At 43.4% G+C, this 25,226-nt stretch overlaps 1 protein-coding gene across 11 annotated transcripts in view; it reads right to left on the reverse strand.

Annotated features, from left to right (window-relative positions):
• Positions 1-25,226, reverse strand: part of APBB2 (amyloid beta precursor protein binding family B member 2) — a 359,532-nt gene that overhangs the window by 38,965 nt on the left and 295,341 nt on the right. For all 11 annotated transcript variants that reach the window (XM_054688336.1, XM_054688339.1, XM_054688343.1 and 8 more), the window contains 2 exons: positions 23,026-23,172; positions 21,238-21,365 (listed from right to left, as the gene is read on the reverse strand). In XM_054688336.1, the coding sequence (XP_054544311.1) occupies positions 21,238-21,365; positions 23,026-23,172 (275 nt within the window). The remainder of the gene's footprint in view (positions 1-21,237; positions 21,366-23,025; positions 23,173-25,226) is intronic.

The following is a 25,226-nucleotide window of genomic DNA, read 5'->3' on the forward strand; positions in this document are numbered from 1 at the left end:
TCCCCGCTCTGGCTCTGGTGAATTCTCTCACCCTCCCACGCTTCTGACTGTGCCCAGTGCTTGTATAAATAAATAATCTTTAAAAAAAAAAAAAAAAATGGAGCATCAGTGATGTACTAGGCCCACAGATCCCACTTCCCCACTCATGTAGCAACATTTTAGAGGAACAGAGGGGCAATCATTTCATTTAAACAAGACTGATAATTTCTCTTTAGAAGCACAACAATTTACTGACCAATTTTATACTAAGCAATCTAAAATTTGACATGTGAAATGTGTCAGGATTAATCAGAGAGGAGAAGCAAATGCTGGCAGCCCAGTCTACTCTGCTGACTTTTGAGCACACTAATAAATTAAATGAATTCATGATTTATTAACCAAGTGGAAAATATATATTTAAACACTCCTGATATAGTCAGAAGAGTGAACAGTAATTGCAAACTCTGAATCATCTTAGAAGTTGAAGGAACTTCCCCCAAAGGAGTTAAATTACCGCCGGCAAAATTCCTTATTTTCAATGAGTGATCTTTTTAAACACCAAAGAGTGATTTTATTATTTTAACCACCAAGGACCTCTGATTTTAAAATATGTCTCTTATACACACTACCCTGATTTGTCTCCACATTACTTTTCTCTGTTAATTAGAGGACTATTTGGTTACTAATCATAACTTCTAAACAGGGTTAGCTACTCACTGTTGCCATTCTGAGTTGATGTATTTCCTCATCAGAAGCAGAGACCCTCAACATTTCAGTTGACCCGTATAGCTTTATATTATACAAATGCACAATTTTTACCTTTGATCTCTTCAGCTACAAAATGCAAATAATGACTCCTGCCTCCTAAGGCAATTGTAAGGATTAAAATAAAAATACAATAAGATAAACAAATAAAACCAGATATCCTATAATTAAGACTGTGTCTGGCAAATGACTGCATCCAAGCACGGCAGCTGCTATTTCTACAATTATTAATTAGGCTGCCTGAATCCTGCAATGAGCTCTCAATAACCGAACCAGGGAACTTAGTCAAATTGATAATATGGATGATGGAAGAGTTGAAAAGCAAACATCGAGTGAGGCTCTCAGAATGCACAAGACTAGGAAACAACCTCCCACCCCCAGGCTGAACAGCCCAAGGAAAAAGGTGATAGAGCCAGGGCTCAGGGTCAAAGCTACCCACAAGGAGCCCCAGTGGTGTCAGGCCTGGGCTAGGGTAGCAGGAACCTTGAGGAGACAACTAAGACTCAGACACAGAGGGGAGGCAGCCTGGCTTCTCCTTCCTTCAGCCTCTAGCGCCTCCTAGTGGCCAAACCCAGGAAAAGCCTAGAAACAGCTTGCAGGGCCAGCAAGGCCCAGTAGTAGCGAAGGGTGAGTACCCTAAACACTGCTGTCAACTCTTATCGAGGTTAACACATTTTCTCCTAGGTGGGGGGCAATGTTATTAACTGATGAGAAACCCGAGGTATCGAGAGCACATAAAATAATAAACAGCAGGATAAGGAAGAACCAAAATCTTAAAAATGTTTTTATTCGCTCTAGTTGTGTGGCAAACAAAAGGCAGCATTGTTGCAAGTGCTTGTGTCTGATGTTGGCCAAAGAAATCAATGTAAAAATGGGGCGAATATTTTCAAGCACTGCATTCACACAATTTACTCACAAACAAATGAACAGTGTTCTTGGTTGTTCTAAACACAGCATACTGCTCTGTGCAGGCAACCAGTAACAAAAATCAGAGTTCCCTGATTCACAATCAGGTCCTAAAATTGAGTTTTCTAGGAAAGCAATTCGTCCTTTCTTCCTTTAATAGATATTTATCAAGAAATTACTAAATTTCAGCTATATTGGGCATATTCAGAATTGGATCCTTTTTGTTGTTGTTTTACCTTTCCTATATAGAATGTACAGGTAACCGACGGCTCTGGGGGCAATCTGACTGTGTAAGGGCCTAGATGAAGTACATTCCAATAATGACTTGTTCAATAGTTGTGCTATGTCACCTCTCTCCTCCAGCTCCATGTCCAAGGCAGACATCACTAACAGATCCCAGAACTCCTTACCAAACCTGCTTTTGGTCTCACAGTTCTTCTCTACTCAGCCTTTATATAAGAGCTCCTCATGGCATTACAACAGAGGTGGTGAAGAATCCCTACATATTATCACAGCATTAAGATAAAAATTTCCTAAAAATAAGGCAAATGTCTAAAGGCACTGCTTTATAAACAAACTGGGCCACAATTTTTGATACTGAATGGGGATAATGAATATATATGAACCACAAAAGTTTCCAAGAAAGGGCCTCCCTGGTGGTGCAAGGGGTTAAGCACCGCACTATGAAGCAATCCGCAGCCTCTTCCACAGCCTTTGCAGCATGAGTTCGATCCCCAGCTGACCAGGGAGCAACCCACATGGCGCAGTAGACCTCTCCTGACTTGCCCGCTGCTCCCCTCAGCAGTGTATTTCAGTCAGTCTGCCTGTTCTCTTCCCCACTCTGTCTCTGGTGAATCCTCTCACCCCCCCGCACCTCTGGCCTGTACCCCAGCTCTTGTAAGCATCAATAAATAAATATTTAAAAAAAAAAAGTTTCCAAGAAAAAAGGCTGCTATTTCTTGGTTTGTAACTGTTTATTTTTTCTTTATAGGCTTATTACTATGAAGATTTATTACTTATGGCATTTATCATTAAATATATAGTATTTAGTAAACACTAACATTTACTAGAGTTTATATGGACTAACATATCAGGTACTGTACACCATCTTGGAAATAGAAAAATATGAGGTCAAGGTGAAGTGGAAAATGGCCAAAGTTATACTGAAATTGACAGTGAAGGGGAAAGCAAAGAAACAATTGATGCAGTAAAAAGGCCCCATCAGACAAACATTCCCACCTGGTGCAATTAGCAAGTTTACCTTATCTTTTGCAAGGTCTCCTCTTGTCTAACAAGGCTGCAGTCCAAGAGGAGGGGGGACAGCAGTGCGACTTATCTTCCCCCTCCCCTTTAGTGAAACTCCCCTTTTGCTCATCTTCCGTCTGACCCTCAAACTGTAATCTACCCAAGTAACCCGTGTTAAACAGTATAAAAGGAAACTTTGGTGTATGTTCAGGGCCCAGATCTTTCAAGAGAGAACTCTCTCCTGTCTGGTGCCCACTAGTGTGATAATAAAACCTGTACCCTTTTGGTCCTTTCTAGCCTGGCAGGATAGTTTTGCATAACAAAGGAGTGGCCCAATCACTCTCCTCTGTATCTCTTGAAAGGTACAAAGTGCAAATGAATATGCACTGTAGTGCCTTACAAGTTTAAATGGCAGAGAGAAAATACAAGTGTCTAAAAACTTGATACCAAATCATGTTATACATCATTCTGGAGGAAGGCATAGTTCTCTGGCAAGAAACTGCTCACCCATGAAATGAAATAACCCTTCCAGGAAAGGATGATTAATTATTTAATAAACACATTGTATTTTTAACTTCACTGAGAAAAACAAATGGCAAGAGGTGCTCCAGAAACCTCCACAGCTGCCCCTGCCTCAGTCTACTCCTCCCAACACTCTGGATGCAGGGAAGGGAGAGCCTGGGTGTGGGGCAGTGCAAGGGGGATGGCATCTGGCTTGTGCTGGATGCCTGTGCAGGGACTTCTCTCATTTATTATCTCAAGTCAAGCTGCAGGTAGGTTCTAAAGCCTCCATGTTTACACAGGAGAACATTAAGGCCCCAAGTGAGTAACTAGTCCAGAGAACTTCTAAGGACACAAGGATAGCAATGCATAGGGCTGGGTGGTTAAACACAAAGTGCTTCATTGCATACTTTGTAGCTCTCATGAAACACAGATTTTGGAGTTCTTGGTCCTAGTTGCATCCTTTGTGGCAAGCCCAGGGGTTGACACATAGCGGAGACTTGTTCAATTGTTATGCTGTGTCCAAGGCAGACATGACTAGCAAATCCCCAGAGAAATAGACAGGATCATACAACAGGAGGAGGAAGTAAAGAACTGAGCTTGCAACCTCAAGGTAGGGATAAGGACGATGTGACCTTGGGCATGATGAAAGCCAACTTTACAGATCACTTTAAAACACACAGGTACAATTATGCTTAAAAGACTATGATAAAGCTTAAAAATATTGTAACCCTCTGGATGATGACAGCTATTTCTATTCTCCTCCTGCCTGATTAACATACTTTCTTGGTATCATCTATTCTAATAGCACCGTTCCAAGGCCAAAGAGGATAAATCACAACATAATGATTAAAAGTGACTCAAGATTAAGGGACTTAAGATATATACCATCTTCTCTCTTTAAGAAGCCCTCTAATTTGTACAGTACAGACATATTAAAACCTTATCTTTTATTAAAAAAAATTCCCTTATATTTTCAACCCTTGACATAGTGAATTTAATAAGCAGGATTAAGTTTTACCTTTCTTAATAAATCTTTTATAGCTTGTCTTGTGTCAATAAAATAGACAAGGAACTGTTTAGCTAGAAGGTATATAGAGATATATCAAAACATTTTCTTTAGGCAACAAAGACAATTATTCTAGGTCACCAAATTTGTAGGGGAAATGTATTAATATCCATTAGATGGAATGCTTTCAGTAATTGCTGCTTATTTTTGTAATAGGATCCATGTTGGTGGAGAAAACTAGTCTGGCAAGCAAGTACCTTTGGGGCAGAGGTGGTATCTATGACATAATTTATTCTCTAATTCATATAAAAGCCACACTGTCATTTGAATTAGTCAATAAATACTAATTGACTGTAGAGCTATATATTCAATTTGCTTTTCTTTAGCTGCTCAGGGATTTTACAGGAGGGGGAAAAAAAACCTAAAAATACTCTTGTTGCAGAATGAATGCATAGCATTTCTCAATTACTGAATAATAGAGAAGTCAGAAAAAAATCTGAATTTTAAGCACCCTATTGGCTCGTGGGGCATTACAACTGAACTCTGAATTTATTATGATTTATATCCCATTTGCCTCTTAAAAGACTTAAGAGGTTTAAAATAACAGGCAAACATTCTTCAGGCCCTTAAATTAGAAAAGCAAAATTTAAAGCCAAATAGAAGAAATAATTCTGGAAACCAGTTAGGCTAAATATTAGTTTGAACTACATTCAACCACTTCGACCCACAAGAAAACAGTGGTCATATGATTCAATCTACTATTATTACTGCACTTGAGGATTTACCTTGAAACATCCTGGCAAAAAGGGAACATGACAAACCACACAATTTTCACCAGTAACCAAATTCTGTAAGAGACAATATTCACTGACTGCAATGAAAGTTACTGAGAAGAATACACTTTTCAATGAAGGCAGGCGGGTTCCAGAGCTAAGCAAACAAAAGTCTGAAAATATAGCCCTGTTATAATAGAACTCGATATGCAGTTACATCAGAATCCCTGGTGCTCTTCATTGTTTTCTCACCTGGCAGAGCTCCAAAATGCTGATCCTTTGGAATTTTAGGTTTGAAGCAAATGATATATTTCACGCTCACACAGTGGTAAGTGCAGTTCAGCGCCCTCACCAGCTAAGCTGGGAGTTGGGGGCTTTCCCTGAGTGTAAGGCACGGCACAGAGTGTTTTCCAAAATTATTGACCATGGAATCTTTTTTTTCCTTAAACACCAATTATTAAGTAGGTAGAATGTTCTGCTCAAAAGCTTTTTGGAAAAGTTCACCAAGATTAGTGTTATTCAGACTATGGCCAATTAGTGGTAACAGACAACATTGGAAAAGTTGAAAAAATAGAATAGCAAAGAAAAAACTCAAGGGCAGAGTACATAGTGAAGATAAGTATCTTGCAAAATTTGTGTTTTGTTTGTTATATGCGAGCAAGTAAAGGCGAGAGAGAGAGAGAGAGAGAGAGAGAGAGAGAGAGAGAGAGAGAGAGAGAGAGAGAGAGAGAATGATTAGATTGTGTCAAACTCTATCTCTTATGGGCTATATAACAACATAGCTTGAAGGCCAATGGCAGAAAAATAGATGACTATAAAGAATGTAGGGGCTCACATTATTTTTAAAAAATCTTGTAACTACCTTTGTAAAATGTATTTTCATTTTCATGTAGGTAAGCACACACAGAGTAAATAAAGCTTCCTGCAGAGGTGCTGGGTGTAAGTTCCTAGGAGGTGCTGGTGCCCAGAAGAGGGAACGAGAATGACCATTTTAGGAAGGAAACGCAAAGGTTTCAGGAGGAGGCTTTAGGAAATGGCAGGCAGGAATGAGCAGCCAGGACAGAGAAGTTGCAGGGCAAAGGCACCATCCCAGCAGCTGGGTGCAGAGCACTCCACTGCCATCCTGAACCCCAGGTAGAGGGTTCTGGGGAGAGGCAAGTGGAGCAGCAGGCAGGAGTGAAACCGACTGTGCAACGAGGACAGGCAGGGTGGGATGGGGAACATTCCATTCTGTCAGGAGCAGGGAGCATGTTTTTGCCTTCAGAAAGATTACTTTGGTTGCAGTTGGCAGGTTATTTGGAGGAACAATAGGGGATGCAGAGAGAAAGATGTGGGGGAGGAAGGGATTGAAAGGGACAGAAATCTATAAGAAGTTTTGAGAAAAATTAGCCAAATTTAGGAATAAAGCAAAAGGAGGGCCGTGTACCTTTTCAAAATCATAGTGGAGCAGTATTTAACAGCCCCTTCTCAGGGCTGCTTAATTCTCTAGTGTTGTGATGTGTAATAGAAATACAATGCAAGGCACATCTTAAACTACAGGAAGAAGCAAGTGAAATTAATTTTAATAATGTATTTCAATACACCTAGATATTCCCATTCACCATATAGCCAATATGAAATATTGCTACAAGATATTTACATTTGTTTTTTCTCTTTGGATGTCTATTTTTACTCTGGGTGTGTAATTTTACACTTCACAGCACATCTTAATTCATACCAGCTGTATTTCTAGTGCTCTGGAGTCAGGTGATAAGTGGATACTGCAGGGACAGCTCCTTCCTAGGGGGAATGTATCTTTGACTTCCTTTTTACCAGTGATTTGGACTAAGATTTGGAGAAGTCAGTTGTTTAGTTGATGAATATTAATAAATTTAAAATATTTTCTGCAACTTTCTTCCAAAAAAAAAAAGCAAAGCCAAAGGTGAAGGTTTTATGGCCAGAACATTAACCAGCTTTGCATGTGTGTTAGTCATCTATTTTAACACTTTCTCTAGCTGTTATCAGGATTTCTGTTTTATCTTTGACTTCAGCCATGTCACTAGGATGTGCTTAGAGGGTGTATGTGTGTGTGTGATTCATATTTTTTGTGATTCTTAAAAGCACATTTTCTTCTTGGTGACTTTATTATCAGTTCTAGGGGATTCCTAGCCTTTCCTCTATTGCTTTGAACAGTCTTTGGTGTCTTGCTAGGTTCCTAAATTATAAGCTAAAGAAATCTTTGACATGTTACTCACTGTATATTTTTAAAATTACATTTTAAACAGCCACATTGAGGTATAATTGATATACACTAAACTGCCTATGTCTATACAACTTGATAAGTTTTGACATATATAGACCATGGTGAAACTAACACCATGGTTAAGACAGTAAATATATCTATAGCTTCCAAAGACTCCTTTTTCCTTTTTATAATCCCTGTCTTCTATCCCTCTCCAGGTATCACTGATCTGCTCTCTGGCCCTACTAGTTTACTTTGATTTTTCTATAAATGAAATCATAGAGTAGATACTCTTTTTTGGTCTGGTTGCTTTTACTCAGCATGATTCTTTTGAGATTCAATAGTGTTGTTATGTATATAATTATCAATTCCTTTTTATTCCTGAGTTGATGTCCCTTGTCTGGATAGGCTTGTATGGACAGGGGCATGGACAGGACTTTGTTGGTGGATATCTGAATTGTTTCCAGCTTTGGTTATTATTTACTGGATATAAGAGAGTCTGGTTTTAACTTTAGGAAGATTATTCTTTGACTCAGTTACTAGAGAGGTAGTATCACCAGGGCTTGACCCATTCCCTGCATGTGGGGAGGTCAATGAACCCCAAGTAGTTGACTTATGAAGGCTATTCAATGGCAGAGCTATTAACCACAGTGGATTCAGCAGGAGCTGAGCAAAAGAACACTCACGGAAGCCAGTGAATCTAGACCAGAGGTTGGTTAAAGATGACGCTCTTCAGCTGTGACCACACTGCTTACACAATCTATTAGAAGCTGTTACTAAACCCAGAGGACACACGACTTAGTCCTAAGTTATCCAAGTTGGGGCCATGTGTACTATATACGGACTCACGTGATGCAGTGAAGAGAGACGTTTCTTTTGAAAGACATTGGAAATGGCCAACTGAATTCTTGGGAGTTCAGACAGATGCCTACAGATTTAGGAATGACTTTGCACCCTCTTATCCCAGTTGCCATTCCACGTATGTACAAAGGCAAATGGGGGGCTGGGGGAAATGAGTACTTTCAATCTGAACTAAATGCCTGTATCACAGATTCAGTAATCAAGAAGGATTAACTCCTAAAAAAATATGACATGGGTGCCTCTGTTGGTGCTGGATGTAAAATTCCTATTCCTGTGAGCTATTTATTGTTTCCTATTTGGTTAGTCTCCAGGGTCTAGTTTCAGTGCCCAAGAGAAACGCTTGGTTCCACTGAACTAAAGTTTGAGACTGAATATTTTCTAGCTTTGTTTCCAACAAATTTATACTTAGGAATTCTCCTCTAAGGGCAAGGAAGGATTTAGGAATCCAGAGGCAGGAGTCATAAATAATTTTCTAGTAACAAAGGGACTCAACCCCATCGTGACTGGCCACATCACAGCCTGGGCAGCTTGAGGTGTGGATCACAGGCCCAGGATACTTGCCTGAGGGCCAGGGCTCTCTGTGCAGGAAAAAAGAGGTCTTGAGAGTGTAGCCAGAATTACTCACTTGAGGGAGTAGACCAGGGAAAGACAAGGCCTCAAGAAGCAATTAAAAACCTAAAGTGTTGTCTGCAGAGAGAAGAGCAGACCCTGTCTCGTGGACTATTACTCATGGCATTCTCCCTTCCCACTACCTGACCCTTCTGTCTGCAAAACTTACACAGTGCCCCCGGGTACCCCCAGTCGCCTTTAGAGACTATAACTGAGCACCCATACCTCAATATAGCCCACCGAGCACTTTTAAACACATCTTCTGGCATAAAATATATGACCTAGTTATATTTTCTCGGTTTTATTTTTCTTTTACTCACCCTCTCTAACCCCCTTTCCTGGTGTTAGAACCAGTCTGTCACTTTAGAACCACTCTGGTCCTTTATTCATAATCAAAACGATTCTTCTTGGGTTCAGAGAGATCTGATCTTTCCACTGTCAATTATCTGGATCACCAACTCATCAGTCAAGCCTCAGGGGAAACCAATAATGGATGATGTAGATATTTCGGTACAAGAGAGAAAAAATGTTAACTTTGGTACAAAACCTGATCTGCCTTTTCCCTCCTAGGCCACCAAGACCACACCCTGCAGGATTCTGCCTCAGGACTTTTTCTTTACCCTCAGAAATTGGGTCCTTGCTTAAGGACCATGAGTTAAATTTACTCAATTCATGTTTCTTTTTTTAATTCCCTCTCACCTCTTCCTTTTTCTAAAGAGCAGTTCTAGTTTCTCAGTGTACAGCTCAGGGGAATAGCCTAGAAAGAAAGAATTCCCAGTTGAAATTTTAACAAAGAAACATGGCGCTGGTGCCTGTGTCCAAAGGGCATGTGCTGCTAAGAAAGACAGCAGAGAGCCTAACACAGTTGTCTTCTTGCCTCAGGAGAGAAACGAGCAAGGGGGAGAGCAGAAAAGTGGGTCCCAGTGGGGAGTCAGAGCAGCTCCAGCCTCTTGCATGACAGTGGCAGGAAGCCACGGACCCCAAGTGACTAGACTGAAAACTCATTACAGGATTCTTTCATCAATCCTCACTTGTCTTGATTGAAAAAATAACTCCTCCAAATGTAATTCATTCTTAGGCTTTAATTCACAGTTGTGATACTGAAGTGCCATGTCTATTTAATAAGGTCAGAAAAACTACAAATGGGGAGTTTGGGGGGGCACTAAACTTCATGACACCTTAGCCTTTGAAGAGGCATTAACTCATTACTCAAGCCTCACAGGAAACCAATAATGGATGATGTAGATATTTCGGTACAAGAGAGAAAAAATGTTAACTTTGCATGTTTTGAAATTTCTTCTGATTTTTAAAAATATATTCTGGTTCACTTAGGGCAAGATTTCAAAGAAACATTACCACTGGGGACAATACATGACTCTTCCATGGAGACACCAACCTCTCTGCTACCCCAGCCAGCCAGACACCCCACTGCAGATGGAGAGGCTGGGCCCTTCCAGCATCAGTGCAGGGAGGAACAATGTTTAAATCACAGTTGTTGGTGGTGGGGTTTGTGGGGATGGTGGGGGTTCCTAAAACAGAATTTCTTCTCTTGACTGATTCTAGATCTTAAAAATCTGACACAATTGTACCCGCGAGACTCCTGAATGTCCACCTGATGTTTTCAGATTCTTCTTAGTGACTAACTGCTACTGTGAGATTCTAATAAAACAATGGATATATATTTCATCTTCACCCCCAGCTTCTGACACAGTGCTTTCAAAACCCTTATAATTTTCTGAGTGATAGGTTTATCTTTTGTTATGATATTTGCTCATAATCCCTGATTCCTGATAAATGACCTTTGAAAACTCTTGAACCTCTGGTGTCACCAGTGTCTTTCATGGGCTAATAGGTTGTTGCTGTTGTTTGTGGTGGTGGTGGGGTCCTAAGTAGCTTCAGGATGGTGGATGGTTGCCAAAACAGTATGATTAAGGGGTTGAGACTTTCAGCATCACCTACCGGAGAGTCTACAGTGGATGGACATACAATTAATCAACAGTGGATAATTATTTAATCAGCCAAACCAACGTAATGGAACCTCCACAACACCCCTAAACAATGGGGTTGAGAGGGCTTTCAGGTTTTCGAATGCACCCAGATGACAGGAAGATGGCGTACCCCACACTCCACGGACACAGAAGCTCAGTCCTGCTCACAGCCCTCTGGGTGTCATCCCATGTACCACTTCATCTGGTTAATCATTTGCATCTTGTATAAAAAGCTGGCAGTAGGAGGTGAAGTGTTTCCCTGGGTTCTGTGAGCCATCCCAATAAATCACTGAACCTGAGGAGGGTCGTGGAAACCTTACATACAGCTGGTCAGTCAGAAGTTATGGGGCTCCAGGACTCGTGATGAGTGTGTGAAGAGGGGGGCAGTCTTTGTGAGGCAGAGTCCTTAACCTATGGCCTCTGCACTAACTCCAGATAGAGTCAAGACTGAATTAAATCGCAACATAAAGAATATTCTCAATCATTGGGACTCACCCTCAAACCCAAAATCTTGAATGATTACATTTGTGTGAATAGAGTCAAGGTGATGAGTTGTGTATGAAAAACTGTGACTGCCGATTCATCTGCAATAACATGACAGCTATAGCAGTTCATCAAATACTAATCATTATGGAGCCTATAGAAACTAGGCTAGACATGCCCCCAAACTAGCTAGGCCCTGGGAGACGAGTTACGCTTTTTCCTACTCTCTAAGATACTAATCCATGTTCATGTGGGTTGTCAGACTATTTCTCCACTCCTTCTGATCCTGGAACGATGCAAGTATTCCAAGAAGACTGTAGTTCTTTGATGACTGACACACACAATCACTGCAGCCAAGTATGATTGATCATCCTCATGTTGTGTCCAGAAAGGTTCACTCCTTGCCTGGCATGGGACTCAGGAGATGCACGAGACAAGTTGCTCAGGGGTCGTCAGGATTTTCTGTTCTCTCTTGGCACAGAACCTCAAGCCCCCACACTCCACCGTCTGGCGCTGAACATGCTTATGAGAAACCTACACAAGGGACTGACCAGGTTCTGAAATGGGTAACGTGACACACAGAAGACGTTCTTGTTTTCATATCTTCACAAGCAGGCACAGCAGCACCATGAAAGATCTGCTTGGAAATGCCCGTGCATGGGCCTCCCCGGTGGCACAGCGGGTTGAGTGCAGCACTGTGAAGGTGTCCGCAGCCTCTGCAGCGCAGGTTCGATTCCAGGCTGGCCAGGGAGATTCCCAATGGCGCATCAGACCTCTCCTGTCTCACCTGCTGCTCCCCTCAGCAGTGTATTTCAGTCCTTCTGCCTGTTCTGCTTCCTGCTCTGTCTCTGGTGAATCCTCTTACCCTCCCACGCCTCTGGCCTGTACCCCAGCTCTTGTATAAAAATAAATATTTTTTTTTTTTGAAAGAAAATGCCCACACACATCCCTCTGAGGGAAACTTTCTTTGGATGATGACTTACAATGTCTTTCCTTAAAGGTTATTCTAAGCTGAAGTATCAGCAAGCATCCCGGTGTGATTAATAGAAGACAACGAAGCCACTTCTAAAGAGATAAAATATCACTAGCGTGTAAGTCAGCAAAATGGTCAAGTAAATCCTGATGTTTCTGCTTATCATGGGGCTGTATTAAAAAGAAATTAACTCTAGAGGTCAAGATAATACTGAAGCATAGGGAGAGAATTATTGCTCTCTCCCTGAAGACTTTTCTCCCGGAGGCAAGACAGCACATACCCTAGATTAAACTTTCATCAGCAGATTGTGGAATTTCATCAATCTTGCATTACTGTCTGGCTCAGAGAACCTTCTGACTAGATGTCATTAGGAAACTCTCCATCCTCCATAGGGAGAGACACCCCACTCTGTAATTATTCCTAGAAAGAGAAACAATGGCAAATGAAAGAGATAACTTTCAGATTAGCTCAAAAAACCAAGAGGTCCACTATTTCTAAGTCCCTGTCTCTAAAACAGAACTGCCTTTTATCACTAGCAACTTCTACCAGTTTAGAAAGGAAGTCTCTTTGGCACGGTGTTGTGTGCTTAGTTGGACAGAAACAGGGACCACACTGATGTGCTTGCTCAAAAAAACAGCACCCCAAGTGCCTTCTTGTGGCAGACATGCCCTCTGCACGTTGTCTGAGCGGCTGCCTCCTCCAGCCAGTGCTAAATCCATTGAAGGGTCAACAAGGAGCATGTAGGGAGGAGAGAGAAACCACACTGGTTATCTACTTCATTTAAGCTGCATACCTTGCCCAAATGCCGTCAGTTTGTGAAACGTAGAGCCCAAATCATCTTGGTAGTTTGCAAAGAACAAGAGTTCTGTAGTCAAGCTAGTGAGGATTCAAAATCTGGTTGTGCCAGTTAGAAAGAACCCAGCACTATCCTCAATCTGTGAGACCTCAGCTCCACTGTGGATTGGGCCTTTAATGGCTTTTTTCATTAAAAGAAATGTAAGCAGGCAGCTAAAAAGGCAAAAAGGGGACAGGATGACGTTATCAGGGAGGCAGCAATTCCAAGAGGGGGCTGTAGTTTGAAGGGTTGAGGGAACAAAGGGACAGGGTTGGAAGTGCCAAAATGCTGAGCCCCACTCAGCTGTGCTGGCATTTCTAGGCTTCGAGCAGAGGCTTCAAGGGCCGGGGACCCAGACCTTTAAAGAGGGCACACCAGCCAGTAGTGCGGTGTGAAGTTCTGCATTTCCCCGGGCCCTGGGAAAATGGCAAGCAGAGTCAGAACTGATGCGGTAGAAGTTTTTCCAGGATGATACACTAAGAGCAGGAAGCAAGGGAAGGCGCAAGCTGTGAGGGCCCCCGGCCCGCTCCCTCCTCTAGTCCTTTGGTGCCCAGGTCAGCCCACGAGGGCACACTGGAGAGGCAGGAAGGCTCTGTGCAGTGTCCTGGCCCCAGCCTCACAAAGCAGAGTGGAGAAGGGTGGGTTTGGCGCTGAGAGACAGCAGCTTCATACCCAGCACAGGAGGGGATCGATCAGGGGCTGGAAAAGGAGAGGTGAGGTGTTTCTGCAACACATCAGAATGCCAAGGGCTTCACCTCTTCTTCTTAGGTAGTGTTAACTTGGCAACTGTCAGCCTAGCTAGAGATTCCACTTCCCAGATTCCCTTGCAGCTGCCTGTGATCAGAATATGAGCGTTAACTGTGGTGAACAAGTTCCAGAACACCTTTGATTTAGAGACAAGTCGCTTGGTACAGTTAGACAAGGGCAGCCCAGGAGGGACAGATAAGCAACAACCTAGAAGGAGCCGGAGTCCATGTGGCAAAGAGCTGCCCTCCCCACCAGACTGCACTGCCAGTGCACAAATCCAATTTAGCTCACAAAGGTTTAGCTCTACAAATAGTATCAGGGCTGAGTAGGTACAGCCCTGGCAGAACTTTCCTGAGACAAGGTAGGAAAGGAAAGAGACAGTTGAAAGGTTGTTTTTTTGTTTTTTTTTTCCCCATAAGGATTTCCCGAAGTAGCCACAAGGATCACCTAATTCTATTCTGAGTTCACTACTATTCAAATGTTCTTTCTGTAGAGATCAGGGCCATGCAGGACTCCGTACCCCACCCCCAGACCTGGGCCCTGGATTTCTTCTAAACAATTCATTAAAGAAGTAAAAATCATTCTTAACTCAAGACCATACAAAAACAGGCTCCAGGGCCATAATCTGTCAAACTCTGCTTTCAATTCACACCTGTGGTCTTATATACTCAGTAAGAAGCCAGATCCCGAAGGACAAGGAACAGACCATTGAGTGCCCCGGGCTCCTTGCTGACGCAAGTTATTTCAGACCATCTATCTCCTCGTCACGATTAACAGAGGAGCTTCCAGTTTGAACACATGGAAATATCATCAGCCTGTTCCTGCCCTGTGACAACCAGATGACCCTCTGAGGTCAGTCACATTAGTTTCCTAATCTCTGAAATAAAGAGGTTAAGAAAATCAGGACAATTTTCTAATTCACATTGACAGAAAACTTATAATAAGCATAAAATTTAATTTGCATTTAAAAACTTAAAATTTATTACACAAGTGATATGTTTTATAGGATTTTAGAAATTAGTCCAAACCATTAAGAAGAAAATCTAGATTGCCCATAATTACCCCCTCTAGAAGACCAAGAGTAAAACATCGCAGTGTTTTAGCTTTTGAAGCATTTCCCTCCTAGGTGTTAGCTCTGGGGGTACACACACACACACACACACACACACACACACACACACACACACACGTATATAGATATGTGCATATATAGCACATTGTAGCAGGAAGCTTGATATATGAATAAATTCACTTTTTAATTAAGTATGTAAAAAGTAATAAAGAGGTTAGAAGGCAGTGATGACCAGATTACCTTTTCAATTTAAAAGCCCGTGATTTAAAGTTTTGCACATTCTAACTATAATAATTAACCCCAGTATTATTCAAGACCCCCCCAATTAAGCAATGCTTTCAAAAGAAATAAAAAAAATACTAGCAGAAAAATAAGAACATGATCCATAAGTGGCAACAGCCTTTTAAAGCAACTTAAACTAGGGTGTTAGTGGATAAAACCAGTTCTAGGAGAAGAAAATGTGAAGAAAATATTCAGTACACTGGAGACATACTATGTTCTTTAGATAAAAGTTCCCTGAGATTTTAACCAGACAAAATAATATATTAAGTCAAAGATAATCTCATTTGGAAATCTATGAATAATTTATTATACAAGGTGGAATTAAGCAGTGTTCCCCCAAACCAGAAAAGATATATGAAACAGCTTCTAGAAAGAGAGCTTTGCCACACAAACTGAAAGTGTAAACAACAGCACAGGATCCACATTTAGCCTGCGTTGATCCACAAAGCCCTGCATGAAAAGCGCGGGTGCGTAGCCATTGTAGTGGTTGCTATTAATTATGAAGGAATTTTATCTTCATTAGAGCAGGCCCAACAGGGTCTTACTTATAATAGCTATTTATTAAAAGTAACCCCAATTTTTCTTAAAAACAGAAGCAGCAATCTAGCATTGCCACTAACTGAAATTAATGCGTTTACAGACCAGAGCGGCACTCCCCAAAGTGTGTTGCTTGTGCTTCGATTTCCATGAAGAGTTTGCAACATTCTCAGAGAAAAGGGGTCTGTTGCACTTTGTTTCATCCGGTTTCCAGGTGACCCCAGAATCTTTTCTAGGAGCACCTTATCTGATTAGTGCTCACGGGGCAAAGAGCTGCTTGGGAAGATCCCACTTAAGGGGTCTGAAGACCCTCTGATGGCACCACCCGCTCGTTTTCCTTTCTCATGGGAAACAGATGCGATCGGCAGGCTCCTCCCTGGCCGGGAAAACACACTGGGATTGATGTGCCCTTTCCAGTAGATGGGCCAGATCTGCCACAAGGGCAAAGGAGAGGCTCTGTGTAGAGTCCCCGCCATTCAGAGCCTATGTTTGCTGCCTTCTGATCCTTCTGTGGAAAGAATAAGAAGATGATTCCCAGGGTCCAAATGAGTAAGGAGAGAGCTGAGGCTGGGAATCAACAAGGGTCCCTAAAGTTTAGAGTACAGTGGACCCTTGAATAATGTTGATGGGGAAAAAAATCAAATCCAGAAAGGGGTTACCATCTGCGTGGAGTTGGCAAGTTCTCCCACATCTGTCTGGGTTTTCTCCAGGTACTATGGTTTCCTCCCATATCAAGGACATGCATGCTAGGTGAACTGGTGCGTCTCAATTCTTCAGACCTGAGTGAGTGTGGGTGTACTGGAGCACACACCCTGTAGTGGACGGGGGTCCTGGCTCGGGTGGTGTAGGGTAAAGAAAAGGTCAGGCTTTTCTGCCCTCCTGCCATCAGGATAGATGATGGATCATTGAGGTCCTGAATGCATGCCTGATGGCGGGCACCTGGAGTAGGGTGTGGGCAGATGTAGATAGGATTCACCTGGGCTAAGACTGTGCTTTTAAGGGCAGCGTCACGGGGACGCCAGCAGAAGCTGAGAAAGAAGCCCATGAGAAGCCAAGAGAGAAGCAAAGCAGCAGAAGCAAAGCAGAGAACACCAGAGAGCCCAGATAGAGTGAGGATTTGCTTGGGGCTGGGAGGCCTGCCAGCCTCCCGGCCCCCCAGTGCCCCTGCCTGCCGTGTACCTGGTAATCCCAACAAAAGCCTGCAAAACCACTGAGGACTCTGACTCCTCCTTTACCCGGTCTGCATGGGATCAGAAAACCTGCCCCGTGTCCAGTCCTGCCCCTACAGGTGGGTTCCCACCTTGGCTGTTGGGAGAGGCTCTTGCCACCTGAGACCCTGATTACCTTTTATATTTAAGAGCCTATGAATTAAAGTTTTGCACATTCTAACTATAATAATTCCAGTATTATTCAAGACCCCCCCCCAAATTTAGCAGTGCTCTCAAAGGAAATAAAAACAAAATAATACTAGCAGAGAAGCAAGAACAATAGTGAATTGGAAAGTGAATGCATGAATGCAAGTATAACAGGAGAGGTGTTCTTTTTTTGTAAATGTTTGATGATGCCTTCTTGTGAGCAGCAATATGCAGTAGGGCCACTTTTTAAAAATGTCACTATACATTGCTTAGTTTAAAATTGCAGTTGCTACTTTTTAAATTTTTTTTCACCACCACCTCTTATCCCCCTTTGACCTAAACCTCCTGCCTCCTAACTTTGGAAGGTTCACTTCATTGATTTGTAGTTTTAAAAGTATCTTGCTCTGTTGACTCCACTATAGAAATGTGCAATATTTGTGTTTGTGGCTTTGACTTGCTTTACTGTTATACACAATTCCCTCGAGCTCCTTCCATGTTGCTGTAAATGGCAACCGTCCCTCTTTCCTCACAGCTGAATAGTATTCCACTAAATAGTATTCCAGCTGAGTAGTAGTCCATTTACTGTGTGAATGGACCACAGCGGCTTGAGCCAATACGCTACGAGTGGGCACTCAGGTTGTTCCTGAGAACCTATGAGTGATGTGAAGTGAGGACTTCTTGCACCTGCTGCACACCCTGGCCCACACCTTATTTAACACACACAGTTTTAGTTCCAGGATCAGTAACAGAGGTGAGTGCCATGAAATCCCTCCACACCATCTTCGAATGGCGGCCTGGCAGGTGTTCTGAGACAACGTGAGAGGTGGCACTCTGGCTAGGGCCTCCATCACTGGAGGCAAAAATCCCAGTCTAATGGTCCAGAACCAGCCACACACGTGAGGACACCTTCCTCCTCATGGGTGGGAGTGGCGCAGGGCAGTGTGGGTGCTCTCTGGTGCTGCATTTGATTGGAAATACAAGGCTCTCACCAATCCCCACCTCCAGGAACTTTGACCTTTATCTCACAGTCATCAAAAAGAGTCAAAGTACAGGATAGGCAAGAGAGAGGTGGTTAGTGCTTTGCCAGGCAGAAATGCAAATGTGCTTCAAGAAACACCATCAGAAAGTGGGGTGACTCTCTAGGACAAGACACTTCAGTCCAGTCATAACACCCCACAGAGACTCAGCATCTATGGGACTGCAGCTACTTAGGCCGTCCATCCTAAGGGGCTTCTCCAAATCAACCCGAGTGAATCAGCGGGCAGCAAGAAGAGAGATCGCCTCATCACCCAGAGTAACTTGCCCCATAAGGAATTTCTTCAGAGCAAATCAAAAGCACTCGAAATCTTAAAATGCTAACTCCAAACCAACACTACAAATTCTGAAATTATGTGGCTCAGTGAAGCACTCTGATCTTCAAGAACGATTCTGTGCTCTTCAAGCCTCTGGTGTACCTACTTTTCTTACTCATTTTAACCACATCAAGAAATCCCCTAAGAGATTCCATTTTTCTCAGCAAGGAAAGTTACAAAAGAGAATGCGAAATGGGCTCGTTTTTTGCAAGCAAAATGAAACACTTTTATGTTTTATTCATGCAAAGTGAAAACCCCTTTCCTTTGCAGCATTACAAATTGAATTTGCTCTTGTAAATTGCTGTTAAAAAAATCAAAAGCAAGTGTAAAAAAAAAAAAAGGCAGGACTACAAAGGTCCCTTCTTCCCTTCTTCTAGGGAATGAAAACTCGGGGGAAACATGGGGGAGAAAATAGGGACTTTCACTGTAGCACAAGGACCACCAGCCAGCACATGAGCCTGCTGAGGTCGACAGCGGATGTGGAAGCCCAAGAGATTCCTAAATGACACCTATCGGCAAACATTGCATAATAAGCAGTAGTTTAAAAAACACGAATAACCTGGCTCACATTTCAAACACATAACCAAGGCAACGTAACCCAGGTTAAGCTGGTAATACTGGGGTCTCTTGCTGTTCGGTAGGACAACTGAGCTCCTCATGTCTGGGATGGACTCCCATCCTCTGTATCAAATGAAGCCTCGCTGACTTCTCATCCTTTCCAGAACCGTCCTGTCTTTGAAAGGAAGCCATGTAATTAATCACCTCTGCTAGCACATGATGCTTAAACAAGTGAAGAGCTAATATTCGTTCAGCAATTGCCACGTCCCATGACTACGCCATCACTACACACACAGGCACAGAGACTCAGTGTGTGGTCTTTATAATGATGCCCATTTTCCAGATGAGATAAATGGAGTCCCAGGACTTGACTACTTTTGTCAATTCGAGTTTGAATCATTTTTTTCCCCTCCATGAACATGCAACTTTGGGTCTCATTTTAAAGTGGGGGCGGGGGGGTGGGGCCTCCCTGGTGGCGCAAGGAGTTAAGACGCAACCTATGAAGCTATCCGCAACCTCTGCAGCATGAGTTCTATCCCCAGCTAGTCAGGGAGCAACCCACATGGCGCAGCAGACCTCTCCTGACTCGCCCACTGCTCTCCTCAGCAGTGTATTTCTGTCAATCTGCCTGTTCTGTTCCCCACTCTTGTCTCTGGTGAATCCTCTCACCACCCCCACCCACCACACCTCTGACCTGTACCCCAGCTCTTGTATGCATATACAAATAAATCTTTAAAAAAATAAAGTGTGGGGGTAAGCTGAATACTTCCTCAATGAATCCTTTCAATCTAACCTTAAGGAAACACAACCCCATCCTGTGAAATGAATGTCACCTTGGCTCCAGCCTTAAAAACAAACAGAGGATAGGAACCAGGAAAGAAACAAGCATCTGGCACCCTTCTATCAAGCTAAAGAGTTTTAATGGATGACCAAATAGCATCAGGTACTTTCCTTGTGAAATTAATCAATGCATATCAGGCGTCAACTCCATTGCTACAGCTCAGCCAAGCAAGTGAGGGACAGGTGTGTGCCAATAAAATACCCACTCACTCCCCCCACCCCCACCACCCCGCAGCACCCCAGCAACTGGCCCAGCTGTCACCGCTCACTCTGCTACAAAAGCTCCGAAACACAACTGTGCTTCCAGGAAGGTTTATCCAATCACCAGTCAGAGCACACGGCAGCTCTCTTTGTTGTAGACTATTTCTCACGTCTGGTTCCAGCAGAAGGGCTTGTTCTTTGATGGATGAATGTTTAACCATTTTCCCTTCTGGCTTACAAATTGGAACTGAATCAAAAGACCATCAAATCTGCCAAAGCCCAGCCTTAGAAGACAAAGGCGAGGATAAGCCAAGGCAGAGCCCCTTAAAGAGAACCCCACGAGCTGATAAACCAGAATGCTCCGGAGATACAAGTTGAGGAAAGCCATGTCTCTGTCATCTGGGATTTTTCACCCGCTTCTGCAAGATGCTCTTTTCCATTTTCAACAAAGCACTAGTTCAGTGTGGCTCATCCCTAAATGCTTGGAGATCCTTAATTAGGTACCTTGACAGTTGCCAAAGATAAACTATAATTTAAGAGTTAAATGCATTTAATATAGTCAAGTACTTGACATTGGTGTCCAAGTGTGATGTTTGTGACAACTGCCACTTTGTTGGTTGGGCTCTGTTTCCAGTCATGCTGGAGAACAGAAAATCCACAACACATCTAAGTAGAAGCAGTTGCTATAAATAATACATTTTCAGTAAAGTTTCAGAAAAATACACAATGAATGGAATTTTGATACAAGATTTAATGATCTACAGATTGGAATTAAAGACGGTACAACCTCTCCCTGCGAGCAAGCCCTCTAGGAAGCAAACCGCAACAAGAGGACATTGGAAGTGGCCAAGATGCAACTGAATGAAACGGAGGATCAAACAATGAGGGGAAAAAAGGCGGGGATTCAGAGAGCCAGGAAACTTCGATGCATGAGGAAGAGAAATACAGAACCCCGAAAGAGCTGACGAAAAGTTCGAGGTATAGAAATGAGGAAGGGAAGTATCTTGGCGGGTTTATGAGGCAGGGAAATAGAAACATGCTTGAATTTCTTGCATTTCTAGACGGAGTCTAATGCCAACTTTCTTATCAGCGCATAAGAGCAGTGACACCGAACTTCAGAGCAAAGCTAAGCCCAGGGCACTCACCGGCCATTGTCGCGCCCCACGCCCCACACGCGGATGCTCACGATGGGCTGCGAGTGGAGCACTGTGCGGTCCATGGGGTCCACCAGGCTCAGCGTGTCGTTCTCCAGGATCAGGTACATGTCCTTCCCCTGGGATTCAGCAAGAAAACAAGTTACCATCCTTGTGAAGCTCTTCAGCCTCACGGTGCTCATGACTCTAAGGGTATCATTTCAATGGTTAAAACAAGCCACCTCTGGGTCTACAACTTGTTTTCCTAAGAGAAAAACATTCTTTTGTGACGAAAATATTCATAAGTCTTTCCTGTTTACCTCATAGACCAATTTCTCTCTTCCTTGCCAAGTCCTCTGAAATGTATCCCTTGCCTGCTTTCCACTTGGCTCTGAATTTTAATTATTATTAATACGAGAATTTTTAAGAAAAAAGGTTAAATAGTAGATATCTGGAAAATCTGGTCTTTTACCAACTCTGTGCCCAGCATCCTCTGGGCAGACCCTGCCAGGGATCCGTTTGATGGTCTGTCTAGGCCCACAGCGATGTCGTATTCTTCAAAGTTGACACCACTTCATCTCTGCGTGATTTTGCTGACAAACAACAGGCAGAGACAGTGACTTTGCTTTGACTTAATCTCACATCCTCTGGCACGAGCTTTAGGTACACTGGCTTTTCAACTCTCTGACTCACCCTGCAAGCTTGACTTGCTGGCAGACAGGGAACCTGAGGTTTTTAGGGGAAGTCAAGGCCCAGGCTCTGACAGAGGCTACATGGATGGACCCCAGCACAGGGGAGCAGGGGTGTCTTATATTCTGCTTTCTGTTCAGGTTTTCAAGGAATTGAAACCTCTCTTCATATATGTGGGCTCTCTCGGGGGACAAATCGCTAGATTATTCAACTTGACTTCCTGTGCAATTCCTCAGGCAGAATTTTTAAAGAAGTGATTCAACTTTGCTGTACAACTGAAACACCATGTCTCCTGAAGGCCACAGTCACCCAGATGCTGTAGCACTGACGGTAGGGCGGTCCACCTGGGCAGGGCAGTGAGGCTTCTTGGTGACATTCAAATCCCAAACCTGCACAGATAAACTGCTCTTTGATCTGGTTTTTGAGAATAAAGTTTTAGATTTTCATCAAAGGTGCTCAGAGTAAAGTCCTACTGTGAGGGTGGCAGATATGTGCTTTTCTGAGACTTGGCTTGCATATATATTTAAGCTCCCAGTCTATGGCTGTGATCCAGGATGATCTGAAACCTTCCCAAAACCCCCTCCTGGTGGGAGGACTGGCAGAAAACAACTGGGGTGGACTTGTAGCTACAGACCCCACTGAGCCTGGAGCAGCAGGCTGGCTGCTTAGGTGACAGCGCCCCCAAAGCCTTTGCTGCAGAATTGCAGCTCATGCGAGTTGCTGCAGAGCAGGGTGTCACTCTGGGGACATTTCAAGGTCACAGCTGTGTCCAGATCCTGGGCAAAGACCCAACGCTAATTAACTAGTTTGCAGAGTAACATCGAGGTGCAGGTGCTGGGGAGATTCAGTTTTCTGGCTCCTTACAGCAGCTGAGCAACCTGACCCTAAAGCAATAGTTGGCAGAGCCAAGGGGAAGAGCCAAGCTGCAGTGGTGGGCTGCAGCCCCCCCCTCAACCTTCCTCTGAAGGTGGGACTCCTCTTCCCCTGCCTTTGGCAGAGGGATGCACAATCACAGGGCTGCAGAGCTGGAACCCAGAGTCGGGCAGGTCCCAGTCCTGCCAGCAGGTGAGGAGTTTGGCCATAACTGAGTGCCTTCTGGGGGTTACTTACCTCTCCCCAAATGCCCACTGTATCTCGGATGTCATTTTTGCAGTAGGAAAGCTGCCTGATGCAGTTGTTGACAGCGACGCTGCTTTTACCGGGAGCGAGGTCTTCCTCGGCCATCTCCACCCATCCCAGGGAGCGCACAGCGAAACACTAGCAGACAAGTCAAAGAGAAGAGATCTCACTCACTGGTCACAGCCTGACAAAATCCTCCATAAAATATGTGTGATGAGCCTTTAAGTATTTATACAATCATCTCATTTAGCTAATGGATCCTCTATTGTTGGGAAATTTAACTGTGTTTTGCTAATTAAAAAGAATAGTGATAAATATCTTCTTGCCCAACTTTCTATGTAGTGTGTGTGTGTGTGTGTGTTCACAATCTTTCTTAGACTAGATCAGCAGGTGTAGAACTATAGGGCAACGGATAAAAAAAAAATTCTAAGTTCCCATTATCTAGGATAAGGTCATTTTTTTTTTTTAAAAGATTTACTTATTTATGCATACAAGAGCTGGGGTACAGGCCAGAGATGCGGGGGCAGGGGGCAGGTGAGAGGACTCACCAGAGACAGAGTGGGGAACAGAACAAGCAGACTGATTGAAAAGTGCCTCTCAACAGGCACCTTGCAAGGCTTCCAAAAGTGATCTTCATAATAAATGAAGAAAAGCAGCCAAATGTCCCACAGTGACCACATTCAGTCCAGTTCAGCCTTTATTGTTTAGCCCCCATGCCCAGATAGGGGTGCCTCTTCCGAGTTGCAAGTCACACTCTGGGGTCAGGGGGTGGGAAGCATCAAAACACAGAAGGCATCCCACTTAGGGGAACAGTTATGGGGAGGTCCTTATGTACTAGAGGGGAAGCACCCAGGTACCTGTGTGACCCTGCAGCAAAAGATCTGAGCAATAAGGGTGCATAGGGTGTTTTTTACAGATACCTCAAGAAGAGGTCATCCCTGTGACAAATGCAAAAGCCGCCCACTATCCTGTGTCCTGGGCAGGTTCTGGGAGGTGGCAGAGCACGAGCAGCCACACTGGAAGTCACCGGGGTGACTGCGGCCAGTTGAGGGCCAGCTCCTCGCCAGCATCTAGGATGTTTGGCACTGGCTGCCCGCCCCATCTGCAGCGCTGCTTTCTTAATCCCAGACTCAGCCATGCTTCTTCAGGTGGATGTAAACCACAGGTGCACACCTCCCCTGTTTCATTAAAACCCACAACTTCTTGGGCCTGAACCCATCAAGTGCCCCTCTCTGCTTCTCCTGGTGGCTCTTTGCCCCTTCATTGTAGTTTTGCAGCAACTTAGTTAAATCACAATGCCACGTCCCATTGCCTGGCCAGCTCTTTTGATTGGGCTATCTACCCAAAAAAAAGAACAGTGCCCCCCACCCAGCATCAAGAAGGGAAAAAAAAACTTGATAGGAAGAATATCTGTATTATCCCAAGCTACTTTAATAGCACAAAATGGGCACAGCACAGTTGTATCATCTGAGGCAGGAAACAAGGCATTGATCAAACCTCAAAGGTAGTTACTTGTTTCTCACCTCAACCCTCTGAGGTTGCTACTAAGCTACTGTATCCATTTTACAGATGAGGAAAGTGAGTGAAGCACAAGTTAATAACTAGGATTCAAGCCCAGGCAGCTGACTTTTGGGCTCCCCCTCTCCATCACTCAGCTATATGCCTGTGATTGTACAGGTGGGACAGTATCCCATGGGGCCAAAGTCCACAAAGAAGGTTCAAGAACATAGCCAGTGACATCCATTAAGTGTAGAGCATGTAAAAGTAGGGACAGTCTGGATTCAGATGTTGGCTCTGATCCTGGGCAAGTAATTTAGAAGTCCCAATTTTTTTATCTGTAAAAATAGAAATCATAATAAGCTGATAGGGTTCTTATGAGGAAACAATAATATAATACAGGTAGAAAACCACACAGAAAACACTCAGTGAGTACGGCTGCCTGAAAGAGCACATGGACACAGTGCCACAGCCAATGTAATTGGAAGCATCAAAAGAGGAAAATGAAAGGAGCAGAGGGTTTGTAATGAGTGTGACCACATGTTTTAATTGTCCCAGAATAACTCTGGTTTATGTTTGTTGTTCTGGAAAATTATTAAGAGTAGCTTTTATTTAAAAAAAAATTTTTTTACTCTCAAAATGTGCCCCAGTTTGGATAATAAGCTATTAAAGTCACTGTAGTCAAAATTCCAGTG

Source organism: Talpa occidentalis, unplaced genomic scaffold, assembly GCF_014898055.3.
Source record: "Talpa occidentalis isolate TD23 unplaced genomic scaffold, MPIMG_talOcc4v2.1 talOcc4.6, whole genome shotgun sequence".
In the NCBI taxonomy this organism is placed as follows: Eukaryota; Metazoa; Chordata; class Mammalia; order Eulipotyphla; family Talpidae; genus Talpa; species Talpa occidentalis.